This window comes from Mustela erminea, chromosome 12 (genome assembly GCF_009829155.1).
Source record: "Mustela erminea isolate mMusErm1 chromosome 12, mMusErm1.Pri, whole genome shotgun sequence".
Taxonomy (NCBI): domain Eukaryota; kingdom Metazoa; phylum Chordata; class Mammalia; order Carnivora; family Mustelidae; genus Mustela; species Mustela erminea.
In genome coordinates, this window is record NC_045625.1 from 50,078,415 (window position 1) to 50,101,775 (window position 23,361).

The 23,361-nt window shown below is 42.2% G+C and overlaps 1 protein-coding gene across 3 annotated transcripts in view; it reads right to left on the bottom strand.

Annotated features, from left to right (window-relative positions):
• Nucleotides 1-23,361, bottom strand: part of ADAMTSL1 (ADAMTS like 1) — a 920,800-nt gene that overhangs the window by 350,868 nt on the left and 546,571 nt on the right. For all 3 annotated transcript variants that reach the window (XM_032306889.1, XM_032306886.1, XM_032306887.1), the window contains one exon: nucleotides 2,057-2,184. In XM_032306889.1, coding sequence (XP_032162780.1) covers nucleotides 2,057-2,184 — 128 coding nt within the window. The remainder of the gene's footprint in view (nucleotides 1-2,056; nucleotides 2,185-23,361) is intronic.

Consider the following 23,361-nt stretch of genomic DNA (forward strand, 5'->3'; position numbering starts at 1 on the left):
ACTTTTGTATCTAAGAAATCTGTGCCCAACTTAAGGCCACAACATATTCTGCCTCTTTTTCTTCTGCAAGATTTTGCATTTAGAGATATTACATAATTCCAGTAAATCCTTACATAAGGTATGAGGCTTGTGTCTTTTTAAGGACTTTAAATCTTGTTTTTAATTAACATATAATCTATTACTAGTTTTAGGGGTACAGGTCTGTGAATCACCAGTCTTACACAATTCATAGCACTCACCATAGCACATACCGTCCCTAACGTCTATCACCCAGCCACCCGGTGTATTTTTTTTCTCAATAGTTTCATGTCAGATAGGGACATACAGCCTATATGTTTATATTTTTAGAATTGACATTTTACTTTTCCAATTCATTGTGAGCAGATGACAGCTGATATCCTTTACAGTATCTTAATAAAATGCTAACATTTGGAGTCCTTAGTTCCTATGTGATTTTTATAAGAGTAGTTGTGAATTTCACATAACATCAATACTTGATGCTTTGTCAGATGATAGAGTTCTATCTGTGATTGTAATTTATCCCTTAAGTTGCTTGTCCATCTCTCACTCAGTACAAGAGTCTCACACCATAGCACTGGCATCAGTGAACCAGTATGAAAGCTCCCATATACTCCTTCCCAGCCTTTGTGAGACACATGCTTTGGCTCACTCCTGTAGGCATGGTAATCTGAGAAAACTGCATAAAAGGAACATTTCAAATTTGCACATTTTGGCTTTACTGATGGATGTGTTATCAGTTATAGCTCATGGTGCTCTCACCATGTAGCATCATGCCACACAGATGGAGGAAGCTTTAAGATTAAGATAAGAGGTGAATCGTAAAAATGGAAGGTCTGTTTTTCCTAATCAGTGCAGGGATCTGGTTTGATATGAAACTGGCCTCCGAAGATGACAAACAAATATGTTAGTGGAGGCAATCCAACAGCTCCATCTTCAGACTAGACCCAAACCTGGGCGTGGCTAAATACCAGAACTGATCTGGTTTCTTGCAGGATATACCCTTTGGCTGGGTTTCCCAGGGTACATCATTTCCACCTGGATCTGCCTGGAACCAAAATGGCCTCCAGTTATAGTGCATTTAGTGAAGGAACACCTACCTCTCAGACCATGTGCAAGCCTGGGGAACAGAGAAAGGAATGAAACTTGGATTTTGACTCCAAGAAAGTCTTACTCATTAGAGTAAGTTGACATTTTTCTGAACCTACGTCTTACTACTTTCTGCTATTTATGAAAAGTCTACAAGAATCAGCGGATATATGTGTTTTTCCTTCTTCTGTTTCATGTTTTATAATATATAGTTATTTCCATCAAAACTTTTAACTTGTCACATGTAACCCTTTTCAGTGTCAATAAAAATCTTTCATTAAAAAATATTACTATCATACTTTGCATTTTATAGTTTGGAGAAAAATCTAGTTGTAGACCACACAGCTCAAGATACAGTTCTGCATTATTATTACAAGTAGATTTTCATTCTAAAGTCTCTAGGCCTTTACTTTCAGCTTAGAACCCATTAGCCACTCTCTACCTTCCCCACTGCCCTCACGCCCATGCCCAATTCCCACAGCAGTTTCTGTTCACCCAAATCTCTTTATGTGCAAACTTCATCATTCATTGAACTGAATAACCTTAGGGAACTTCCAGCCATTGCGACATCAAAAACACCAAACCGACATATCCCTCATTTGTGAAGTGCTTGATGGCACTGGAATCCACCAGAAACTGAATGTGATTTAACAAGTCCAAGATATTATGGAGCTTAACATACAAGGTCTATTTCCAACCATAAATTCTCCTTCCAGTTTTAACATGAAAACAGACAAAATTTGCTTGGTAAATGAGAGAATATTACTTGTCACCTCAAAATATATAAGTACCCTAGTTATAGATGCACAGATTTAATTTTTGGTACCTTCCTTTCATCTGGATTTGTGCAGCACCAAAAGTTCTGGATACACCCAGTCACAAAAGTATGCATTGAACCTGCTATCTCTGGGCCTTACAAACTCCCCACACTCTGGGGTGTAGGACTTACTTGCTGCTGAGGCAGCGTCTCAGCGAGTAGGAGGCCCCTCCACCGCAGGTTCGTGAGCACTCACTCCATGGGCCCCAAGCATCCCACAGGCCATCTCGGTCCTCCTCAGAGCGTGCCGTCCTGGAGCTCTGTGAGAAAAAAAAGGGGAGGTCAGTATCATGTCCCCGCTGAACCCTAAAACGCATCCTGAAGGGAGGGTGTTCTTTAAGCAGGTTTATGGTAGCCTTGCTGGAGACGAAAACATGAATCAGATTCTTTCTGATTTAATAATGTGTTTATGTTTGGGGAGGGGCATATTTGAGTTTAGGGACCCTGGGCCATGACTGAAAGGGACAAGAGACTGGGCAATGGAGCAAAGAGAAAAGGGGCAAGAAATAGGAATCTGGGGGAGAGGAAGATAAACTGCACAAAAATAAATTTTGCACTGATTATGAATTTGGGGCACCTGGGTGGCTCAGTTGGTTAAGCATCTGCCTTTGGCTCAGGTCCTGATCCCAGGATCCTGGGATCAAGGCCCACATTGGGCTCCCTGCTCAGTGGGGAGTCTGCTTTTCCCTCTCCCTCTGTCCCTCCCCCTGCTTGTGCTCTCTCTCTCTCTCTCTCTCTCTCTCTAAAATAAATAAATCAAATCTTTGAAAAAAGAAAAAAAAAAAAAAGGAGTCACAATTTTGTCCTGGGCTCAGAAGTCTTCTGCTCTACCACCTCTCTCTGAAAACAGAGAAGCTGTTGTCAGAGATGTTTCTGCTCTAAGAAACTTGAAATGTGCTTATCAGTATGACCTTCCAAAATTTAACATTTCATACAATTGACTTTTTTTTCTTTAAAATGTTTAAAGGAACATCATTTCCAGATTTCAGACTTGTTAATTAGAATAACTCCATGAAGTAACCTCAGTAATGAAGGATGGCCTCTTGACAGACATATCTGCTTGATACTGACAGGCTTCTAGTGAAATCTGCACTGGTCTCCATGTTGAGCCTTACTTTTCTCCTAAGAGTCAAAGATAAAATTTATGTCATAGTTAATAGAATAGGCTCTGGAGTTAGCAACTGCCTGGGTTGGATATGGATTCTGTTTTTACTATGTGTCCTTGAACAATTAAACTGCCACCTACCTATGCTAATTTCCCTTTCCATAAAATGGGCATAATATTATAACCATACTTCTATGTGCACATACACACAGACATATTATATAAGAAGATTAGTTAAATGCACCTAGCCTAAGACTAGTTTCAGAGTAAACACTAATAAATATTGCCCATTATTATAAATTGAGAATGTCATATAGTTGCATACATAGTTGTAGAAGTCAGCTTAAGCTGCCATCACAGAATACCAGACTGGGTGGCTTAAACAATAAAAACGTATTTTCTCATAGTTCTGGAAGCTGAAAGTCAGAGAACAGGGTGATGGCATGGGTGCCTCCTGGTGAGAACTTTCCCCTTGGGTTGCAGAAGGCAACCTTCTCATTGCGCACTCACATGGCCTCTGCTATGTATGAGAGAGAGAAAGAGAGAAAGAGGAGAAAGAGCTTGCTCTGTGGTGTCCGTTATTCTAAGGACACTAATCCCAGCCCCACTTTCATGGCCTCGTCTAAACTCATTACCTCCCGAAGGCCTCATCTCCATATACCACCCCATGGGGCCTTAGGACTTCAAGATATGAATCACGGTGGGGGCCATGACTGAATCCATAGCAATGGTTCTACAAATAGCTAATGTAAACTGGGGCTAAATTATTCCACCGAGTAAATTAAAGATGATATCCACACATTAAAGACAGTATCTTCTCCTATCAATCAAGAACATATTTATAGATAACAGAACAATTTCAAAACTATTTAAATTTGGGAAAAAACAAACCGTAAGGAGAATAAACATGTTAGGCAAAATGACCATTTCATCTTCAGGTTTCCCTTTGAAGAGAGCGCACAGGTGGCGTGCAATACTGTGGAAGGATGGGACATGGCGGTAACAGGAGGCTCACCTCTTATGAAGCATTGGGGGAACCTGAGATAATGTAATTAAGGCGACTGGCACATAGTAGGTCTGCAAGTGGGAACTCCTCTTGTTATTGATGTTATGGTTATTTTTACTTTTTTAATCTTCTTCTCATGGCCTACCTAGGTCTAGTCAAGGTATTATCATCCAAAAAGGAGGGACTGCTGAAAAAGAAAAGAACATTCTCTAGCCTCTCAGGAAATGGTTTATTTTGCAGTAATGGGCTTCTTTATAAATCAGAGCTGTGGGGTTCCGTTGTCAAACTGACGACTCCTTGGAGCTTTTAAAACCTGGATGAGTGACGTCAGAAACCTCACCTCAGAGTGTTGGATCAAGGCTTACCTAACTAATGCGAGCTTTACTTATTTATTTAGATTCATAAATCATTTGTAAAGGGCTAGCCTAGGCTAGCATATTGGTTAGGAGCATGGACTGAAGGACCTACTCAGCCTGGAGCAGAATCCTGTCTCCAGAGTTTCTCCGCTGTGATCTCTTAACGCTTCCGTTTCTGATCAGAAAATAAGGATCATAAAGACTAGGATTGTCAGAATTAAAACAAGTTAACATATTAAAAAAAAATCACATAATGGGGCACCTGAGTGTCTCAGTGGGTTATAGCCTCTGCCTTCGGCTCAGGTCATGATCCCAGGGCCCTGGGATCGAGCCCCGCATCGGGCTCTCTGCTCACCGGAGAGCCTGCTTCCCCCCTCTCTCTCTGCCTGCCTCTCTGCCTGCTTGTGATCTCCGTCTGTCAAATAAATAAATAAAATCTTAAAAAAAAAATCACATAAGGTTGAAAACAACCCGAGTGCCCATCAGTGGATGATGGGATAACTCAGAGGTGACAGATACACACAACAGAATAATGCTCCACCTTAAAATCCATTTGGAACATGGGTGAACCTTGAAGACATCATGATAAGAGAAATAAGCCAGACATGAAAAGACAAAAAGGATAAAAACTCTGTGAGGCATCCCGAGTAGTCAGATCCATAGAGACAGAAAGTCTCAGTGAGTAGGAGGGGCATGAAAAGGGGCAAGGGGAGGGGCATGGGAAGAATGGGCAATTCTCTTTTAATGTGTCCATTGTTACAGTTTGGGAAAATGGAGAGAAACCTGGAGATGGATGGTGGTGATGGTTGTACAGCAATGTGAACATCCTTAATGTCACTGAACAGTAGACCTAAACATGACTAAAATGGTCAATTTTATACATTTTATCACAAAAAAATACATATATTCTTTAGAAGTTAATAGGGCTTAAATTAACATGATATAAGCATTTGTCAATTTTATTTCCATTATTTATTGCTACCATCATTTATAAACACATATGCACTCTGAAAGGTTGTAGGAGGTGCTCGGGGAAGGTACTAGTGTTTTTTCCTGCAGGGTTACCTGCAACATTCTACTCCTAAGTCATCATCTCTCTGTAAACCCAGATGTTCCCACAGCAGAACCTCCCAGCCACCTGCCACCTTGCATTTGCCTCATGGCATGATTTGTCAGTAGTTTGAGGACCCTACAAAATGTGGGATAGAATGAGTAACAGAAACACACTGGTTACCCCAAAGTTTGTTTTTTCTAAAGGAAGTATTTAACTGAGCTCCAAAGCCTGGTTTTTAGGATTAATAAAATCAATTTCTAATCAAGGCAATATGGGGCACCCGGTTTCCAGAGCCTAATTATATACTGAGGGAGAAAAGACTCTTTGGCAATGAACTATACATTGTCCATATGCCCATTAAATTCATGCCTCAGATTTTTAGCAAGTTTATTGTACATCCTCTGGCTCCCTTTTAGTTTGCTCTGTGGGACTGGAAGGAGTTCTGTCGAGAGCTGTGGTATTTGCTGGATGCCGTGACTCCTCGTGTGACAAACATACATTTGTCCGATGCAATGTCCCTCATTTTATTCAAATTAAATAAATCTGAGAGGAAAACCAACCTCACAAATGCTAGGATTCATGAAACAATTAAAATAAGTAAGATGAGTGATCACAAATTACGATACTATCCAACCATTACAACTGAAAAACAAAAACAAAAACAAAAACAAAACAAAACCAAAAAAACCCACAAAAAACCCCAGCCCCATGCAGCATTCACATGTGAATCCCATTTCCATGTGAGATAAGAACACTAGAATGCCAAATCCTTGGGAGGTTTTCCTCTGGCTGCTCTCGGGGTAAGATATTTTGGGAAAAATGTATAGTTGATATTTTGCCTTTCTAGAGAAACAAATTGTTTCAATGTTTGTGCCGAAGTTGCTTGTTTTTTGTTTTTGTTAGTTTGTTTCTAATGTTCCTTGTCTAAAGCAGCACCCAAATGGCTCTCAGGTAACGCTGTGTTGACTACATCTTATCTCGTTACAGGTGCAAGTCTTGGCACAACTAGACACACGAAGTGCCCACATTGCTCTGAGAGCCATCACATGGGAACCCAGAAGTAAGCCATGGGCCTGTTTCTCAAGCTGGAACAATCTCCAAGTTGTCTTTTATCAAATGGAATAAACGTAATTCATGTCAACTGAATCCATGTTTAATGTTAGAAAGTAACATGATTTTCCTGCTCTTAACCTGCTAGATTTTTACATCTATGACCAGAAACGTCGGAGCTCCAGTGGCGCAATCGGTTAGCGCGCGGTACTTATGACCAGAAACGTCAATGCAGCAATGCCTTTCAGGTCATTTAAGACCTACCAGCATTTGCTTATTTCAGTTTTTAAGAGGGTCTTCAGTATAAACAATTTTGTGCCTGGTCCAGATGGGACTGGAGCTTACTCTCTCTTGTTCAGGGATATACATTCCTTTTCTCCACAACAGCATTTTTTTTTTAAGTGTTAACATTGAATTGCATGTAGCAAGAGAAATTGAGGCAGAAAAAATAAAGACTAGATGATGAGTTGCCTAGAAGCAATGATGATTGCTTCTGAAAACAAAAGTCTAAGCTTTTAAAATATACCGAAGCCAATGCTTTCCAATTTGATTTCTGTCACATAAATGTAGCATTGCAATCTCAGCATCTCAGAAACCAGGTCATGGATGCTCTCAAGCACAGTGACCAAGAGATCACCCTTGACCCCACTGCAGGGCATCTCAGCAACAGTGTCAGATGAGTTGGTGAGCGTTTACTACAAAATAACCAAGAATGAAATGGCAACTATTACTATCTGTGCATAAGACCACTGTTTCCCCAGCAGATTTACCCCAAAATATTAGAAGATCGGAATAGCTTCCTTAAATCCCTCAATCTTGGGATGGCATCATTTCCCCGCCATTGCTGATTTACCTAAATGTGGTTTTCACCTGATGGTTTTGTGGTTGGTTTGAGTCAATTGCTCTGAAATCAGTAACCAAGTGTCAGGTGAACCGTGTTAATTAAGCCTGACAGCTACAAGGAGTTAAGCACTTGGAGTAATCATGTGAAGTGAGAGTTCCCTGCGCTCTCACTGCCCCCCAAACCTTCGACACTGACTCTTAGGATGACCTCCTATGGACCACTTTATCCAGAAGCCTGGTTATGCAAGACTTGTGAAAAATGTTGTAGGGTGAAGCACAAATTAACAACAGAAAGACTCTGGAGTTCTATTCATTACCTATACAGAGGCCTTGGAAAATATTTTTTCCAAATGCTGAAACAAGAGGTAGAGCTATCTGGAAATCAGCATAAATGGAAGAAGGTGCTGAGGGAACGGGTGATAGGTTTTTGTAAAATGGAAGTCACAGAATGGATGAAGTTACATTCCTAAGCAAACTGCTTTTCAAACCCCAACAGATCTTCAAATGTAGCCAAATGGGTTACCGGGAGGACACAGTGAGACATTCTTACTATTTCAAGATCAGCCCAAAGGCACCTCTCCTCCAACACGGCATTTCACTTACGCCATCTGGAGCCGTGCATGTGACTGCACGATCCGGATGTGGGCGTCCCTCTAAATTAAAAAGAGGGCCAACCCCCTGGTAATGAGAGGACCATTTTTCCGTGGCGAGCTCATGCCAAGCAGAGAAACCTACACGCAGACACCGCCTGTCCCTGTCCCAAGCTTTGAAAATGAACCCGCAGGTTCCACTTGTAACACTCCTCCACCTATCAGGTCTCCATAAATCTTACCTAATCTTTGGCTTCTTTAGCAATCTGGAATCCTGGTTCTGCCACCAACTTCATGTGGGAGGGGCTGTGATTCCCTGATTTGGGAGCTTACAGATGTTAAGCTGTAACTGGGCTCTTGTAAAAGTCCCTTAGCTTTTCACTGTACTTTTCGTAGAGAGCAGAGCGTGTGGATACTGAGGCATGCGCGTTCCCAGATATCTGCTGCTGGCTTTGCTTAGGAAATTTGGCTCATCTGGTTCTTATCACAGCTGCGCTGCTGGGGGAGATGATGAACTGCCAGTGACAGAGTGCACGGGCTTTCAGAGGCCACCGCATGAAGCCTGTCCCTTGCTACCGAGGAGAAAAGTCCGTTCTGTAACACGGCGTCGAAGCTATGCAGACCTCAGAAGGACTTTGGGGTACCTGTCTTTTCTCTTCCGCAGCACCTGTTCACGCATGCGCCCTAGCATACCCCTTTCTCATTCCCGTCAGGGCACCTAAGCACACCTGAGCCTGGAGGGTTGCTGGTGAGGCCCAAATGCTGGGATTTTGTAAGTACCCATGCGCTAGGCAGTATGCTGGGATCTCCCCCAAATTATCGTATTTAACCCTTATAATGAGCCATAGTCAGGTTGGATCCCCCCCCCCACACTTTATTTTACTAACAAGAAAATAGAGGCTCAGAGAGGTTGAACAACCTAACATGGTCATGTAGGAGAAAGGGATCGGCTGTGGGTCGCAGACTGACTTTACTGGTCACGGATTAGTCAACTTGCCTTGGGCACATTGTCAGAGCTCTTTGAGCCTTTTCTTCATCTGCAGAAGGGGGACATTGATACTTCCTTGACTAGGGTGATAGTGAAGGTTAACCATGAGAACATATGTGGAGTGCTGGATGTCCTTTCTGACATGCTGGTGTGAAGTATTTAATTTCTGCCACAAATAGACACATCCCTCCCCGGACAAGTTACAGGGTTAGCACCTGGTTGAGCGAGGTTTTAAACACCTGTTATCTGACAACATTTTCTTCTGCCTAGCTTCAAATATTGACCTTTCTTTCCATTTTAAACAGCATTTCTCAGTACATATTTTCTTTTTATATAGCATGACAAAAACTAATGCTGCTTTCTTTAAAAAAAATTACTTGGGGGCACCTGGGTGGCACAGTCAGTTGAGTGGCTGACTCTAGGTTTTGGTTCAGATTGTGATCTCTGGGTCATGGGTTCAAGCCCCACATTGGGCTCTGAGCTCAGCACAGAATCTGCTTAAGACTTGCTCTCAGGGTCTCAGGGTGCCTGGGTGGCTCAGTCAGTTCAGTGTCTGCCTTCAGCTCAGGTCATTATCTCAGGGTCCTGGGATCGAGTTCTGGCTTCTCCTTTGCCCCTCCCCCTGCTTGTGCTCTCTGTCTCTCTCTCTCAAATAAATAAAAAATTAAAAGAAAAAAAGAATCTTTCCCTCTCCCTGTCACCCCCCCAATAAATAAATAAATCTTTAAAAAAAATCATTTCGTACTCAGAATTCTTTCTCAAAGTGGGAATAACAACTTGAAGATGGAATTAAGAGAACTTCCTTACTTTTTAGGAAACAAAAACCTGACTCTGCTCGATGTCAAATGCTTCAGTAAGATTTTCATTTCAGAGCTATGGTAACTTGATTTTTTTTGTATTCTTTCCAAGGACAAGGCTGGATTACAGCTCATCTAAAAAACTGCTGAGAAACCTCTGGGCATTTTGGAGCGGTCCACCAGAATACAATTTCACAGCCAGCTGAATTAAAATCAATAATTGCTGATGTGAGCAAAGATCAGTATTCAGGAAATTTGCAACTGGTCATTAAGTATTTTGAGTCAGCTTATCTCGAGGAAAAGCATAGTAAAATATTCTCTTGCTGTCAGTTTCTAGTATTTTTTTTTAAGATGGTGAACTTTTTTTAAAATTTTGTTTTTAAAGATTTTATTTATTTGATAGGCAGAGATTACAAATAGGCAGAGTGGCAGAGGGAGAAGCCAAGCAGAGAGCCTGACGCAGGGCTCGATCTCAGGACCCTGAGATCATGACCTGAGCTGAAGACAGAGACTTAACCCACTGGGCCACCCAGGCATCCCAGTTTCTAGTATTTTAAAAACATAAACTTAGCAAATAGAAATACTCTAATTTGTTTTAATGCTGATAGAATATTAATATAAATATTATTACGCATTCTTTCCGATGGAAGACTCCAAACTCTAAGTTCGGATGACAACCCATGTACGTGTATATGTAGGGTATACATAAACAGGTATGTATGCTGTATATGTACATACACGTGTATGTATATTCACATATATATATATGTCTTCTAAAATATGATCTTCCAGATCATATATGTGCATAAATATATTTTCTACTAGAAAGACCCTGTCAGTCTGGTTTTCTTTTTCCACTGTAGCAATTTGCTTTAATTTAATAGTTTGCTCCTGAAGCTGGGGGTTGCACAATTAGGAGCAGAAGGCTGAGATGAGTAACTCCATTTTTTTCACAAAGGAAAACTGGACAATAGGAGAATTGTATTCTGTACAAACTGTAGCAGTTTTAAAAAATCATTTATTTCTGGGGCGCCTGGGTGGCTCTGTCAGTTACGTGTCTGACTCTTGATTTCAGCTCAGGTCACGATCCCTGGGTTGTGAGATTGAGACCCGTCTCTGGCTTCACACTCAGTGTGGAATCTGCTTGTCCCTCTTCCTCTGCTCCTCCCCAGCTTGAGCTCTCACTCTAAAATAAGTAAAGTATTTTTTAAAAAAAAAAAAAACCACTTATTTCCATATTTGTGTCAATGGTCATCACATTCTTGGCCCTTTTCTCTTGGAGGGATATTTCAGAGCCTTTATAGTATATCACAAGTGTGAAAAAGCCGCTTTACCTGGAGTTCTGAAAATGAAGCTGCTCATCTTGGTTGCTCCTTTTTCTATACTTAGAAAATAAAAATCCCCAGTGGAAAATAATATGCAGGCCAAGCACCAAGGAAAACAGTGAAGAAACATCTCCAGGGGCTTCCACGCCCCTCCACTCCCCAAAACGGGCATGTCTGAAACACCCCCTGAAATGAAATTCCTTCTCCGCTCTTCTCGTGAATTCCTGACTTCCTGGTGAGCCAGTTAGAAGTCTTGGTTTCCGGTTCCATCTCATCTAACGCGAGCCCTGTCCAAACTGTGACTCCCATCAGCCTTAGATTCCCTCTGCAGCCCTGGCAAATTCTGCTGGAATGCATTTACAAAACATCTGTAGAACTAACGAAACATCTGAGGCTCTGGAAAGCACATGTTGGGGTTTGGAATCATGGAGAAAGAATTCCTGACAGAGAAAAGGCTCACTTTGTGACTCGCTGAGAAAACTGGAAAGTTAAGAAGTTAATATGACTTGGAGCCTCCTGGACAAAAACTCTAACTGTAGCTGATAATAAAGAAGCTACAAAAAAAAAAAAAAAAAAAAAAAAATCAGCAGTAAACTTCCTGCCACTATCAATGCTCTGATTTTAGAACTTCCTTGACTCTCCTGGCGCTGACCATGGAGTCATCTGGGCCAAGGGGGGAAAAAAAAATGTGCTACCTCAATTTTCTGAAGGAAGCTTCACAGGGCTTGGGGTGTAATTTAGGCTCTCTTCCTGTGCTTGTGGTCAGGTGATTTCTCTCTTAAGTGGCATTTGTACGTTGTGGGATGAATGTTTGGAATTGAAATCTAAAACATTCTCCTTGACCCACTATTCTATATTTTCTTCTTTTCTACATTCTTGTTTCTGCTTTTGCTTGCATTCAATTCCCTGTATCCAGAAAAGGTAAGACAATGATAAGCTCTGCACTACCTCAATATCCTGCTTCATCTACAATTAGTTGATATTCCATTTGCAAGAGCTAGTATAGAATGAACTACATTTAAAACAAGACATTGTAGCTCTTCAGGATTATCATTTGATGCCCCAGTTATCTTCCCAATTAGATTCAATTCTTTGAGGGTAGGGATTGTGTTTGCTTTTTTGAGCTATCTCAGTGGTCAGTGAAATTATTATACACATCATTTAGAAGAAAGTGTAAGACATTTGGACAAATATCTAACAGACAGTGAAGGCTTTGGAAGTATGTTCTGTTTCAAGTCCTAGATTACTTGTTTACTTGTCATTTGTTTCTCAACAACATACATCGGGCATGGCATAAGCATGGGGTGGGGTTGGGGGGGATAAGAGAAGGTGAACAGAGATGGGGGCAGAGAAAGCTCCAGTTACTTAAAATTTCCAAGTGGTATCAAATTCTAAGACTTCTTTTCTCCAGTTCACGTATGTGCCACCCCCACCCTTCACACAGGAAATGAATTTTGTCAAAAGCGCTACATCTGTAACGCAGACACATGTTTTAAAAAGCAACAATTTTCTCAGCTACCACCTCTCTGCATCTTCAATAGATAACATTCCCCTCTGGTTTTAACCTATACCTAGAGATAGCAGCTTGAATAACTGCAATAGTTTCACAAGTTTTGCTGTTTGAAAGTAAATCAAATTGAGGGGCTATTTAAGGTCCTGACAATAGTTTTCCATAGCCAATGTAAAGCAAACCAACCAAGTGTGCCAGGATACCAGAAGCATTGTCATTGCTTGATATAGTCCCATGTTGATAGTCAACAGATTTCTTCTGCATCTATAACCCCCTAGATGCTCTGAGGCCAGGAACTCCTGTAACTAAGGCACAGATGACAACTGGCAAGTTGACTTGTTGCTCTGATATGATTGTCTGCCATCCAGATTATAATTTCAATAATTTCAGCTGATTCTCAGTACCTACTAGCAACTGTCCATCGGCCCAGAGTATACTGTCCCATTGACCCTTTCCCTCTTGGTTGGTGGAGCGACTTGTTTTTTCCATGAATATTAAGTCTTCATCCTAAATGCTCATGTCTCTGCTTCCCCTCACTCCCAGGTCCAGTCTGGTGCAGCAACACCTTTCAGAAAATTTATAATTTAGTGGGAGAAGAGAAACACAAACAATAACAAAATATTTGATGCTCAACATGCTCTTTCTTACCTTGAATCAGACACCAGGCCTTATCAATTCCAATCCTGAAATGCCTTTCCCTTCCATTCCTACTCTCCCTATCCTCCCTTGCTCTGTCTTCATTCTGGTTCTAGGGCCTCATGGTTGGCATGTTGCAATAGGCTTCTCAACTGAGTTTTTGATCACCCTCCCCCCAGTCTGTCCTCTGCATAGCTGCCAGTTATCTTTCTAGAAGACAGAGCTAGACTCTTCACTCCCTGCTAAGAGAATTTCTAGAGTTCCATGTCTACAGCTGGTGGCATCCAGTAATGGATTCCAGATGTGCTATGAGGACTCAGAAACTGTATTTTGGGCATATGTGTATTATTATCATACTTCCAGAAAGAGGATTCATAGCTTTCATTGGATTCTCCAGATAGGGTTAAGGACCATTGGGTATAGGAAAAGGGCCAAATTATTAGTGCGACAGACAACACTCTTCCTAACCTGACCCTAAATCAACATGCTGGACTCAGGGCTGCTGTCCCTGATCACCTGTGTCCTCTGCACTCCAGGGATGGGCACTGTTGCTCTATCAGACGAGCTGCTTGGGATCTCTGATATTCTATTCGTGGTCCTGCTATGGCCTTGACCTCCCTTCTGTCCGTCTTCCTCACATCTTTTTACTTTCTCCAGCATGTGCATGCCTGATCCCGCTTGGAGATGCAGCTCTGGTGCCATCTTCCAGTGAAACGTTCTCTGGTCTCCAGTAGGATCAATCACAGCCTTTGCTGTGTTCATTGGAGCATGTTGCTAGGACTTCATACACGTGGCTGTTTTAGCATTTATCAGCCACTGTGCTGTAGTGACTTGTTTACACATCCATCCCCAGGAAGGGATTGTATGTTTCTTAAGGGCTCTGACAAAGATGAATATGCCTTTGTGTTCCCAGCACACCGGATATGTAATCGGTCTCAGTGCATATTCGTTGAATGAATAATTAACACAAGACAGGCTGGGACAAGTTGTAGTTGAGCATCTAATTCATAACGGCTGTCAGCTTTTGCTCTCATTCATATACATTCAGATACTTTAAAGACAGAGGAGGAAATACATACATATATATGTATATATACATATATATGTACACACACACGTATAAAAGCTACAGATAGGCAAAGAAATGGAAGAGAAAAAAAATGAATGTGACCCATAGGAAAAAAAAAAAGACAATCACATTTCTGCTGACTCATATGTCTCTTGAAGCCAACTTTAAATTTATCCAGAATGTGTAAAGCTGAAAGATGATTAACCTGTCAAATCTTGCCTTCATCTGGCCTCACCCAAGTCCCAAAAACCCTCATCCCTGAGTACACATATTTTGGGGCCCTCCTGCTGGACCTGGGGAAGCAGTGTGCTGTGGACAGGAGCCTGCTAGGAGGAGGAGGGAGTGCGGAACAGTGGGTGAGGAGGTCCTGAATTAAAGGCATAGGCTTTTAACTATAGGATAAAGTAAAGTCTATTTATTAAATCAGATTTTCATAAAGGCAAACCTTAGCACACTACAGATAACCATAGATCCCAGAAAAATGTAATGTTGACCAGAATTAATCAGGAAACATGATTTGACAGAAGCAGGTTTTGATACAAGTTTTTAAAGTAAGGGTTCTGGACTGGGAAGAATCTATTTCCATTAGATTCCATGTCAAAATCAATCTAAACATTGAAATCATAGAGCTCTGATGTTTAAAGGAAATTAATAGAGATGAAATACGGAAATGAACTCTTGAAGGTATGGGGTGTGTGATATTGAGCCTCACCACCCCACCCCTGCCCCTACCCCCGCCCCACCGGCCAATGTCTAACACAGGGCTTGATGAAGATGACGATGTTCACTGGGTGTTCCGTGTTTAACTGATTTTTTTGGTGAGTCCTTTCAATTTCAAAATAGTTCAGAGGACGGATGTGAAGAATACTGATGGCAAATCTAAAGAGAACCACAGGCTGGGATTCAGGACTTGGCCATTGTGCTACTTTGGACATGCTTTGACTTTACCATTGTAGTATTTTAGGCAACTTAGCTCTCTGTGCCACAGTTGAAGCCGATTACTTGAGAAGAAATTTTGACCACTTTCTAAGGCATGTCTAACCTGAAGAACTTCTGTGATTTGAAATTAGACTATCTCATTAAAGCAGATATCCGAATCAATTTTCCAGCCTGTAAAATGAGACATGAACATTTGCTTGATTTAATGCATAGAGTTGTTGTCAAAATTATTTTTAAAACAAAAGGGCTTAAGTATCAAAGTGTTGACCAGTACTGCTAAAGGAAATTCAAGTGGAGATGATCCTACTAGTTCAGCTATAAGAATTGTTTTATAACAAAGTAACTAATTCTTGAAACAGAGACTCTCTATTTGGGACTCAGGATGAGCATTCTCTAGTTAAGCAATCATTTATTTTATAAGCATAATAACCTGTGATTTTTCTTTCATATTGTGCATAGTAAATGGATTGCAGAAGTTCCTTATTTTAAGTCACTGTAAGAAAGACTTTGTTTTCTAAAAGGATTTGTCTTCATCCATTTTAATTTGTCCTTATTATCTGTAAATGGTACAGACCTGCTTGCATTGAGATTGAAAATAATATTGAATCAGAGACATGAATGCCAGTTGTCTCTTCCTATCTCCAGGTCAAGTTCCTGAAAGGTATTTATTGTTTTCAGCTGGCTAAATTCCCTGTCCTGTTAGCATTTTAAAATCATAATTGAAGACTGTCATTCAGTATTACACATATGGGAAATGATACACTCTTCCATTCATTTGTAAATTAAATGAGAGTGTCAAGAAGCCCTTAGCAAATCCACTTATGAAAGGTTTATTTGCATATGGGACACAATACTTTATTTTGTGATTTTGGTGAGCCCCTCTCTGACCCGCAAGGCTTAATAAAGCAAGAGCAAACACTGTTTCTCCGACAGTCTGTTAAACTTTTTTTTTTTCTCTCTCAATGCACAAGCATTTTGAGCCTGTCATCTTTTGGTTTGCAGCAAGAATAATTCTTTCTCCTTCAACACCATTCCATATTACTTACCAGTAGAAATACTATGTCTATGTATTGCATTAACCATGTTTAGCAATGTGAAAAGTTAATAGATGGCTGTCTAAAGTAATGTTCTAATGGCTAAAATGCCTCAGGAATATATTAAAATGGATCTTGGCCACAGACAATATCAAGATTGTTGAGACGCACCACAGGAATCTTTTTTAAAGCCTGTTTTGTAATAAGCACAGAAAGTGAAGGTGCTAAATCATGGTTTACTACCCTATTTGCCTCACAGCCTCCCTATCTCTGCTGCCGGGCCTCAGAAATCAATTTCACACACGGCTGCTATCAGCATTCTTTGAGCCATAAGACTAAAGCGCTTTCTCTCCTTTTTATTAAAACCAAGCTCACTTTTATCTCACAGCTCCCGCTTTTTGTTTTCTGCCTTTCCTTTCCACTGTGTCAGTGGTGAGAGTTCAACTGTCTCCTGCCTCCTTCCCTTTCACTTCTAAACTTCTTGAAAGGCTAATCCATGTCCACTGCACCCACTTCCTCAATACCTCCAAATTCCTTAACGCTGTGTGATTGGGCTTCTGCCCCACAGCTTGAGTGACATGGGCTCCTCTGAAATTCATCAGGATCCCGTAATTCACCACATCCCCTGGCCTTCTCTCAGACCTTGCTGGGGGATATGCTCCCCTGGCTTCTCTGGCAGCGACTACTGGCCTGTTCCTCCCCTGTCTTTTCTTACTCATCCTCACTAGTAAATGCTGGAATCCTCAAGGTTCTTTCCTGTCTCCTCTGCAGTTGATCTCACCCACTTTCCCTCCCTTGAACTGTCTTCTCTTTGTAGACGCTACACAAAAACCCCTTTACCTTAATCTCCAGGACTCTATTTCCACTTAGCCTGGATGCCTTGTCAACACGTCCAAAATCAAACTCAGTATCTCAGTCCTCCATTCCTTTCTTTTAATACCTTAACTATATAAGCGTTTCATTTTGGGGGGGGGGGCATCTAGTACCAATTATTTCTGTTTTTATTATTTAGGATGATTTCTTTTTTAAAAATTAATTATCATTTATTTTTTTATTATGTTTAAAAATTTTATTTATTTATCAGAGAGAGAGAGCATGAGCAGAGGGAGGGTCCGAGAGAGAGAAGAAGCAGGCTCCCTGCTGAGCAAGAAGCCCAATATGGACTTGATCTCAGGACCCTGGGATCGTGACCTGAGCCCAAGGCAGACGCTTAACTGAATGAGCCACCCAGGCATCCCTAACAACATTTCTAAACAACATTTCCCCTCCCTCCAACCTCTCCATGCTCCACTTCATCTGACCCTACCCATGTACACACACACACACACACACACACACAATTGCTTGTACTACATGTTTTACTTTGGCAGTGTATCTCCTTTCTGTTCCCTCTTTCCCATTCCATTGACTCATAGCCTGAATCAGACCTGTCTTACCATCATCTACATGACACATAACCCATGTGTCAGCCAGCTTCCAGTTCAGATCCTCTGTAGCATGGCTTTCAGTGAGTCAAAGCAGCTGTGGGTAAGGCTGGACTGGTGGTCTGGGATGGGGCCTTGAGTTCTAGGTGAGGGATTGGTCCTTGAGGAGGCTGACAGCTAAGCCAGGGAAGGCTCTCAATCACGGCATGCTATGATTGGAGTTTTATAGTCTCAAAATCCATACACAATTCATTTGATCCCCACAATACTTCAATGAGGCTCAGAAGGTTTGTGGGCATCTTAGGAAAAAGGGAATGATGAGAGTTGGTGGATAAAGAGTAGCTGTCTAAACGACTAGGAAGAAATCCACCATACACCCACTTCCCCAACATTTAAGAGGAATTTCGAGTCTTCATGTCTAATTAAGTCAGAAAAGGACGGGTAAGTCGTCCAGATGAGAGTTAAACTTGGCTGTCAAGAGAGCAATGGAAATAAGACCAAATGCTTAATCTAACATAGTGGATCTCCAGAAAAAGGAAAATAAAGAAAATTAAAAATGAGGTGACTAGTATATGCAGAATACGAGCTATCCTCAGAGTATCTGCCTTATTTGTTTTCTTTAAATTGGACTCAGAGGGGCGCCTGGGTGGCTCAGTGGGTTAAGCCGCTGCCTTCGGCTCAGGTCATGTTCTCAGGGTCCTGGGATCGAGTCCCATATCGGGCTCTCTGCTCAGCAGGGAGCCTGCTTCCCTCTCTCTCTCTCTCTCTGGCTGCCTCTCCATCTACTTGTGATTTCTCTCTGTCAAATTAATAAATAAAATATTAAAAAAAATAAATAAATTGGACTCAGAAAGGTTCTAATTTCTATCTTGTATAAAATATTTATGGTTCCTATTTTTGAATAGTTTATGCATCCAAATGGCTGGTAGATGACCCTTCAGATTACACTACGTCCTTTCACCCAGGAGAGTTCGGGGTCCCTCCATGCAATCTGTGTAACATAACAGGATACTCGTTTTCACATTATGCATCATAATCACCTCCCTGATGTGAGGCTTAATCGTAGGACTCCATGATCATGACCTGGGCTGAAGGCAGACACTTAACTGACTGAGCCACCCAGGAGCCCCAAAGCATCTTCAAAGATCCCAGACAAATCCCCTAACAGGTGCGAGGTGTTGAGAACCTTTAAAATATTCAATTGGTCAGAGGTTATCAACTCTGGCTACATATTTAAATGACCTGGGAACTCAAGAAAAAATTGCCAGTGTCTCAGTCCCTCTCCAGACCAGTGGAATCCAAACTCTTAGGGGAGGAGGCAGGAGGCTGCCCAGCCTTTTTTAGTTCCAAGTTCCTATGGTGACTTTGAGGTAGAGAAGGGTTAGAATCCTGAATTAGACAAGCAAATATGAGTGAATTTGCAGGATGACTTTCTGGAATCCACCTTAATCTCTTTTCTGTGTTAGATTTCCTGGCTTCTGGGGGCTTCCTCACTCCCACCCCCCAACTAAGAGGAATCCCAGTTTTTTTCTCAGCCTCTTTCTTTGCGCTCACACGGGAGACACAAAGCTGTCGGTTGCCTTGAATGCAGGAAAAGATGAGAATAGTTTCTGGGAGTGAGATAGAGGAAGTTCAGCCTGTGGGAAGAAAGCAGTCCTCACTGCCGATGTTTCCTGGGTATTTGCTATACGTTTGAGGTATTGTGCTAAATGTGGTGCATGAACTGTTTTCTTAAACATCACGATGATCCTCTGGGGTAGATGCTACTGCTGGTCGCTGTTTCGTGGACAAGGAAATTGAGACACCGGGGGAAAAAAAAACCCAGAAAGGTCATGCTGGTGGAACCAGGATTTGAAACCAAGCCATCTGGCCCAAGAGTTCCTGCTGTTCACAAAGACACCAGTTGTCTCAAACTGGTGTATTTCAGAATCACCTGGAGAGTCAATCAAGTACACGGGAGCCCAGGCTCACGGAAGGAGAAGGAGTCTGGACCTTCATAACTTTAACAAGCGCTCAGCTGCTTCTGATACTGACCAAACATTGGGAAGTGCTATTGCCTTGCAGCAGATCGCTTCCAGAGAAGAATGCGGAGGCTGATATCCATTAAGAAGGAGGACCTAGCCAGGAGGCGGCTGTCTTGGGTATGGAATAGAATCGAAATGAGCTCGCTCAATACACAAACTCTCCCGTCCTTAGCCCTTAGCCCGGCAACTAAGACAGGAATTCTCTGTCTTTGGTGAATAGGTGGTGAACAGAGGAAGGAGGGGAGGGAGGGGTCCATAATCCTATTTCTGCGTCTGAATCTCCAGCCTAGCTTGGCTCCCATCAGTTAACTATTGGAAAGACCCTGACAGAATAGTCCATCGCATCCGACATGATATCACTTGAAGTCACGTGATTATTTTATGTCCCATTTAGAATAAAGAAGCCACTTGTGAAACTATTCACTGCTAGCAATTATGAGACGCAACTAAGTTTCTAAAATCAGAAAAGAATTGTGTATCTTAGGATCGATGAAGTACGGTACAGGCAATGAACTCTAATGAACTTGGTTCTGGAACTGGAAATCACTCGGCACGTTGGGGAGGCTTCTGCTGACAGAGTCCAAATAACAGAGTTCCAACAACATGGAAAATAGTCTGAACTGCAGATTTTAATAAGATTTGTTTGCTATAAGAATTGAATACACATACACCAAAAGCTGAGGAATTCAAACCACTCTTTAGCGTTTTGCCCTCGGATTTCTTATCTGTGAAATGGGTAGTGGTGAGGCTTCTCTGAGGTAAGATATGTCAACAACCAGCCACAGTATTGGCACCTCGGAGGAGACTGAAAGTCCCCTTTTTTCCCTTTGCTAAATCTGAAGAGATTTTTATGTTGTTTGCAGTCAGTTTTGAAAGGAGGACAAAGCAAAAGCGGTAGATGAACAAAATAGAAAGTCAGAGGGGCATTTGATTTAAAACAAATACCTGTTTGATGCTCTTCCAAAGCAAATCTACTTTATGAGGTGAGGGCAAGCTATAATCAGTTTTGTACTAATACTGAGAAAAGAGCTGTGTGCACACAGGAGACTCCTCATAACCAGAAGAAATCACCGTCCCACAGGATTCCAGTGCCTGATTAAAAATCCGATGCTGTAGCAATTGGATTCATATAAAAAAAAAAATCAAGAATTTATGTGACATGGAACTCATACTTTTTAAAATAAAAGTTGTGGGTTATTTTTCTTCAGTCACATTGTGTTTTTGGTAGGAAAAGAGGAGTTTATGAATTTCAGATATGGCTTGGTCATATTCTGAAGACCACAATCAGTATTTAATCAGGACAGGTAACTTAAATGTTCATCCTTAATGATGCCCCTATTATTGGAGTTTCACCTGCTTCCAAAGGGAGCTCCATGTGTGAGGCCCATATTTGATAAAGCAGGGAGCTCCAAGAATTAGGGCAAAGGCAGTTGCTGGCTTCCCATGGGGACTCATCATTGTGACGTGAATCTGAAGAGGGGAATGGGGCACTATTTTGTGAGAAAACAGGTAAGTACCAAGGCCCAGGGAAATACTGCCGTCTCTAACTACAGTAATCACCCAAGGTACACAAGTGATGCCCTATGAACTCTGTGCTACGTGAGGCCACAGTGCTTTCCAAAAGCCATGAGTGCCCCCTTTGAAATGGGCTCTACTTATTTGCAAAGGTACACTGAGAGCTCAAGGGTTGGGAGCCATTTCTGCAGAGAGGCTGGGCCTACATTTCAATTCTTCCTGAAAGAGTGATGGAACATTCTTAAGGTTTCAGGATAGGATACCATTTGCTGCTTTGGAAGGACTTTCACAATCTGGGAGGGAAAAAATCTCTGACGAACCAGGCCAGAGTTTTGAAAGCAGGGAGGTCTTGAATAAAACAGTTCACTCTTTCCCACATTCATTCAGCATGCTTTTAAGCACTTACTCAGTGCCAGGCTATGGGCTGTGTGCTCAGTGGAGGGACCCAAAGAGCCTTGGAACATAGCTGGGGCCTTAAGAGCCTCTGAGGCCTCAAGATGTAAGGCAAGGGGAGGTCGTCACAGTTTCATTCTCTCCTTTTCTCCCATTGCTGCTGCCTTCATGGGCCTCTCTCCAGGAGAGAAGCATCAGTCTTCCGCAGTCCTTTGGGCCAGGCCTGTCTCCTCCATGTGGCCGCCACTACTGTCTTCCTAAAGCACAAACTTGGGTCACTGCTCCCAGCCCTGGCCTCTAGGGAGCATCACCCGCAGGAGCTGGTGATGCTCCAGCCGTGGGAATTTACTCCCTCTTCCTTCCCTTGGGCCTCTGCCCATGCAGGTCCCTCTGCCTGAAATGGCTCCCTTTCTTTCTTGTGTCTGCCTGGTAAACTTCCCCGATCCCTTAATACTCACTTTAGATATCCCCCCTTCCTTTTTAAGATTTTATTTATCTATCTATCGATCTATTGATCTAGAGAGCAGGAGTGGCGTGAGGGGCAAAGGGAGAGAGAGAATCCCAAGCGGACTCCTCACTGAGCCTGGATCCAACACGGGGCTCAGTCCCAGAGACCATGTTCTGAGTCCAAATCAAGAGTCGGATGCTTAACTGAGTGAAACACTCAGGCGTCCCTTGAAGTCCTTCTTTCATGTCCCCTCACTGACCTTCAGAGCTGAGTTCCTGGCTGCCTCGCACGGAGCCTAGGGAAGGACAGGCGACGCATGTCTGCTTCCTGGCTTCCTTCCAGTTTCCTTCTTTGTGCCACTGCAGGACGTCTATCCTCCGCTCAGCCTCCGTTTTATCATTTTAAAACTTTGTCTAGAGTCTGTGAGTTTTCTGGGCAGAGGGGTGCTGGTGGTATGACTGGGTCTTTTTTATCTTTGTGTCCCAAGGAAAGTGTGTGGCACACAGCAGGCCAGGCCATTAGAAAGCTTTCACTGGTGTGAAGAGTTAGAAAAGATACAGCAGGACACTGGTTCGATTTCCGTGAAGCTAAACGGGTTTAGTTAGATTTTCTTCTGAAACTCTGTACTTGGAACTTCTGGCTTATTCCAAGAACCTTTCCATTTCTTGCACCACTGAGACAGCCTGGAGGAGTGAGTACAGGAATGAACTCTGCCTGAGTTCGAATTGGCACTTTGCTGCTACTAACAAGAATGAACTCTCTGTGCCCCATTGCCTTACCTGGAACACGGGGGGAAATAACTGTAAGCAGTCCAAGATGATTACGAGTGTTAGATATGTGTCAAGTGTTTCTCACCCTGAAGCAAGCACTCTCTTCATTTACGAAAGTAAGGTGATCGCGCTTTATTTTATTGATGTCCTTAACAAAATAAAAACAAAATAGAAATGTTGCATTTGCTTCCTATACTGCCTACCTTCCTGCAAACACATCTTCATTTACTTTTGAAATGTTAATTGTCTATGAAATCCCAAAGTCTGGGTACCATTGTTTTCAGTGATCTAGAACTTAAAAATGGACACAGAGCACTGGATGGGGTTCCTTAAAATCGAGATCCTGGAATCTGGAGGCAAAAAAGTCCCACTGATGTGAGTCCCACCCCCACCAAATTGAACTTAGCCAAGGGGGAACCATCAGGGATAAGAAGGGCTGTTGGATTCAGACACATTGGGGCTGGAAACGGGGACACAACAGAAGTAACAGGAAATCAGAACCCTTCCTTGCCGGCTGGTTACCAGCATGATACCTGAAGATTCATAAAGTTCCTGCATACA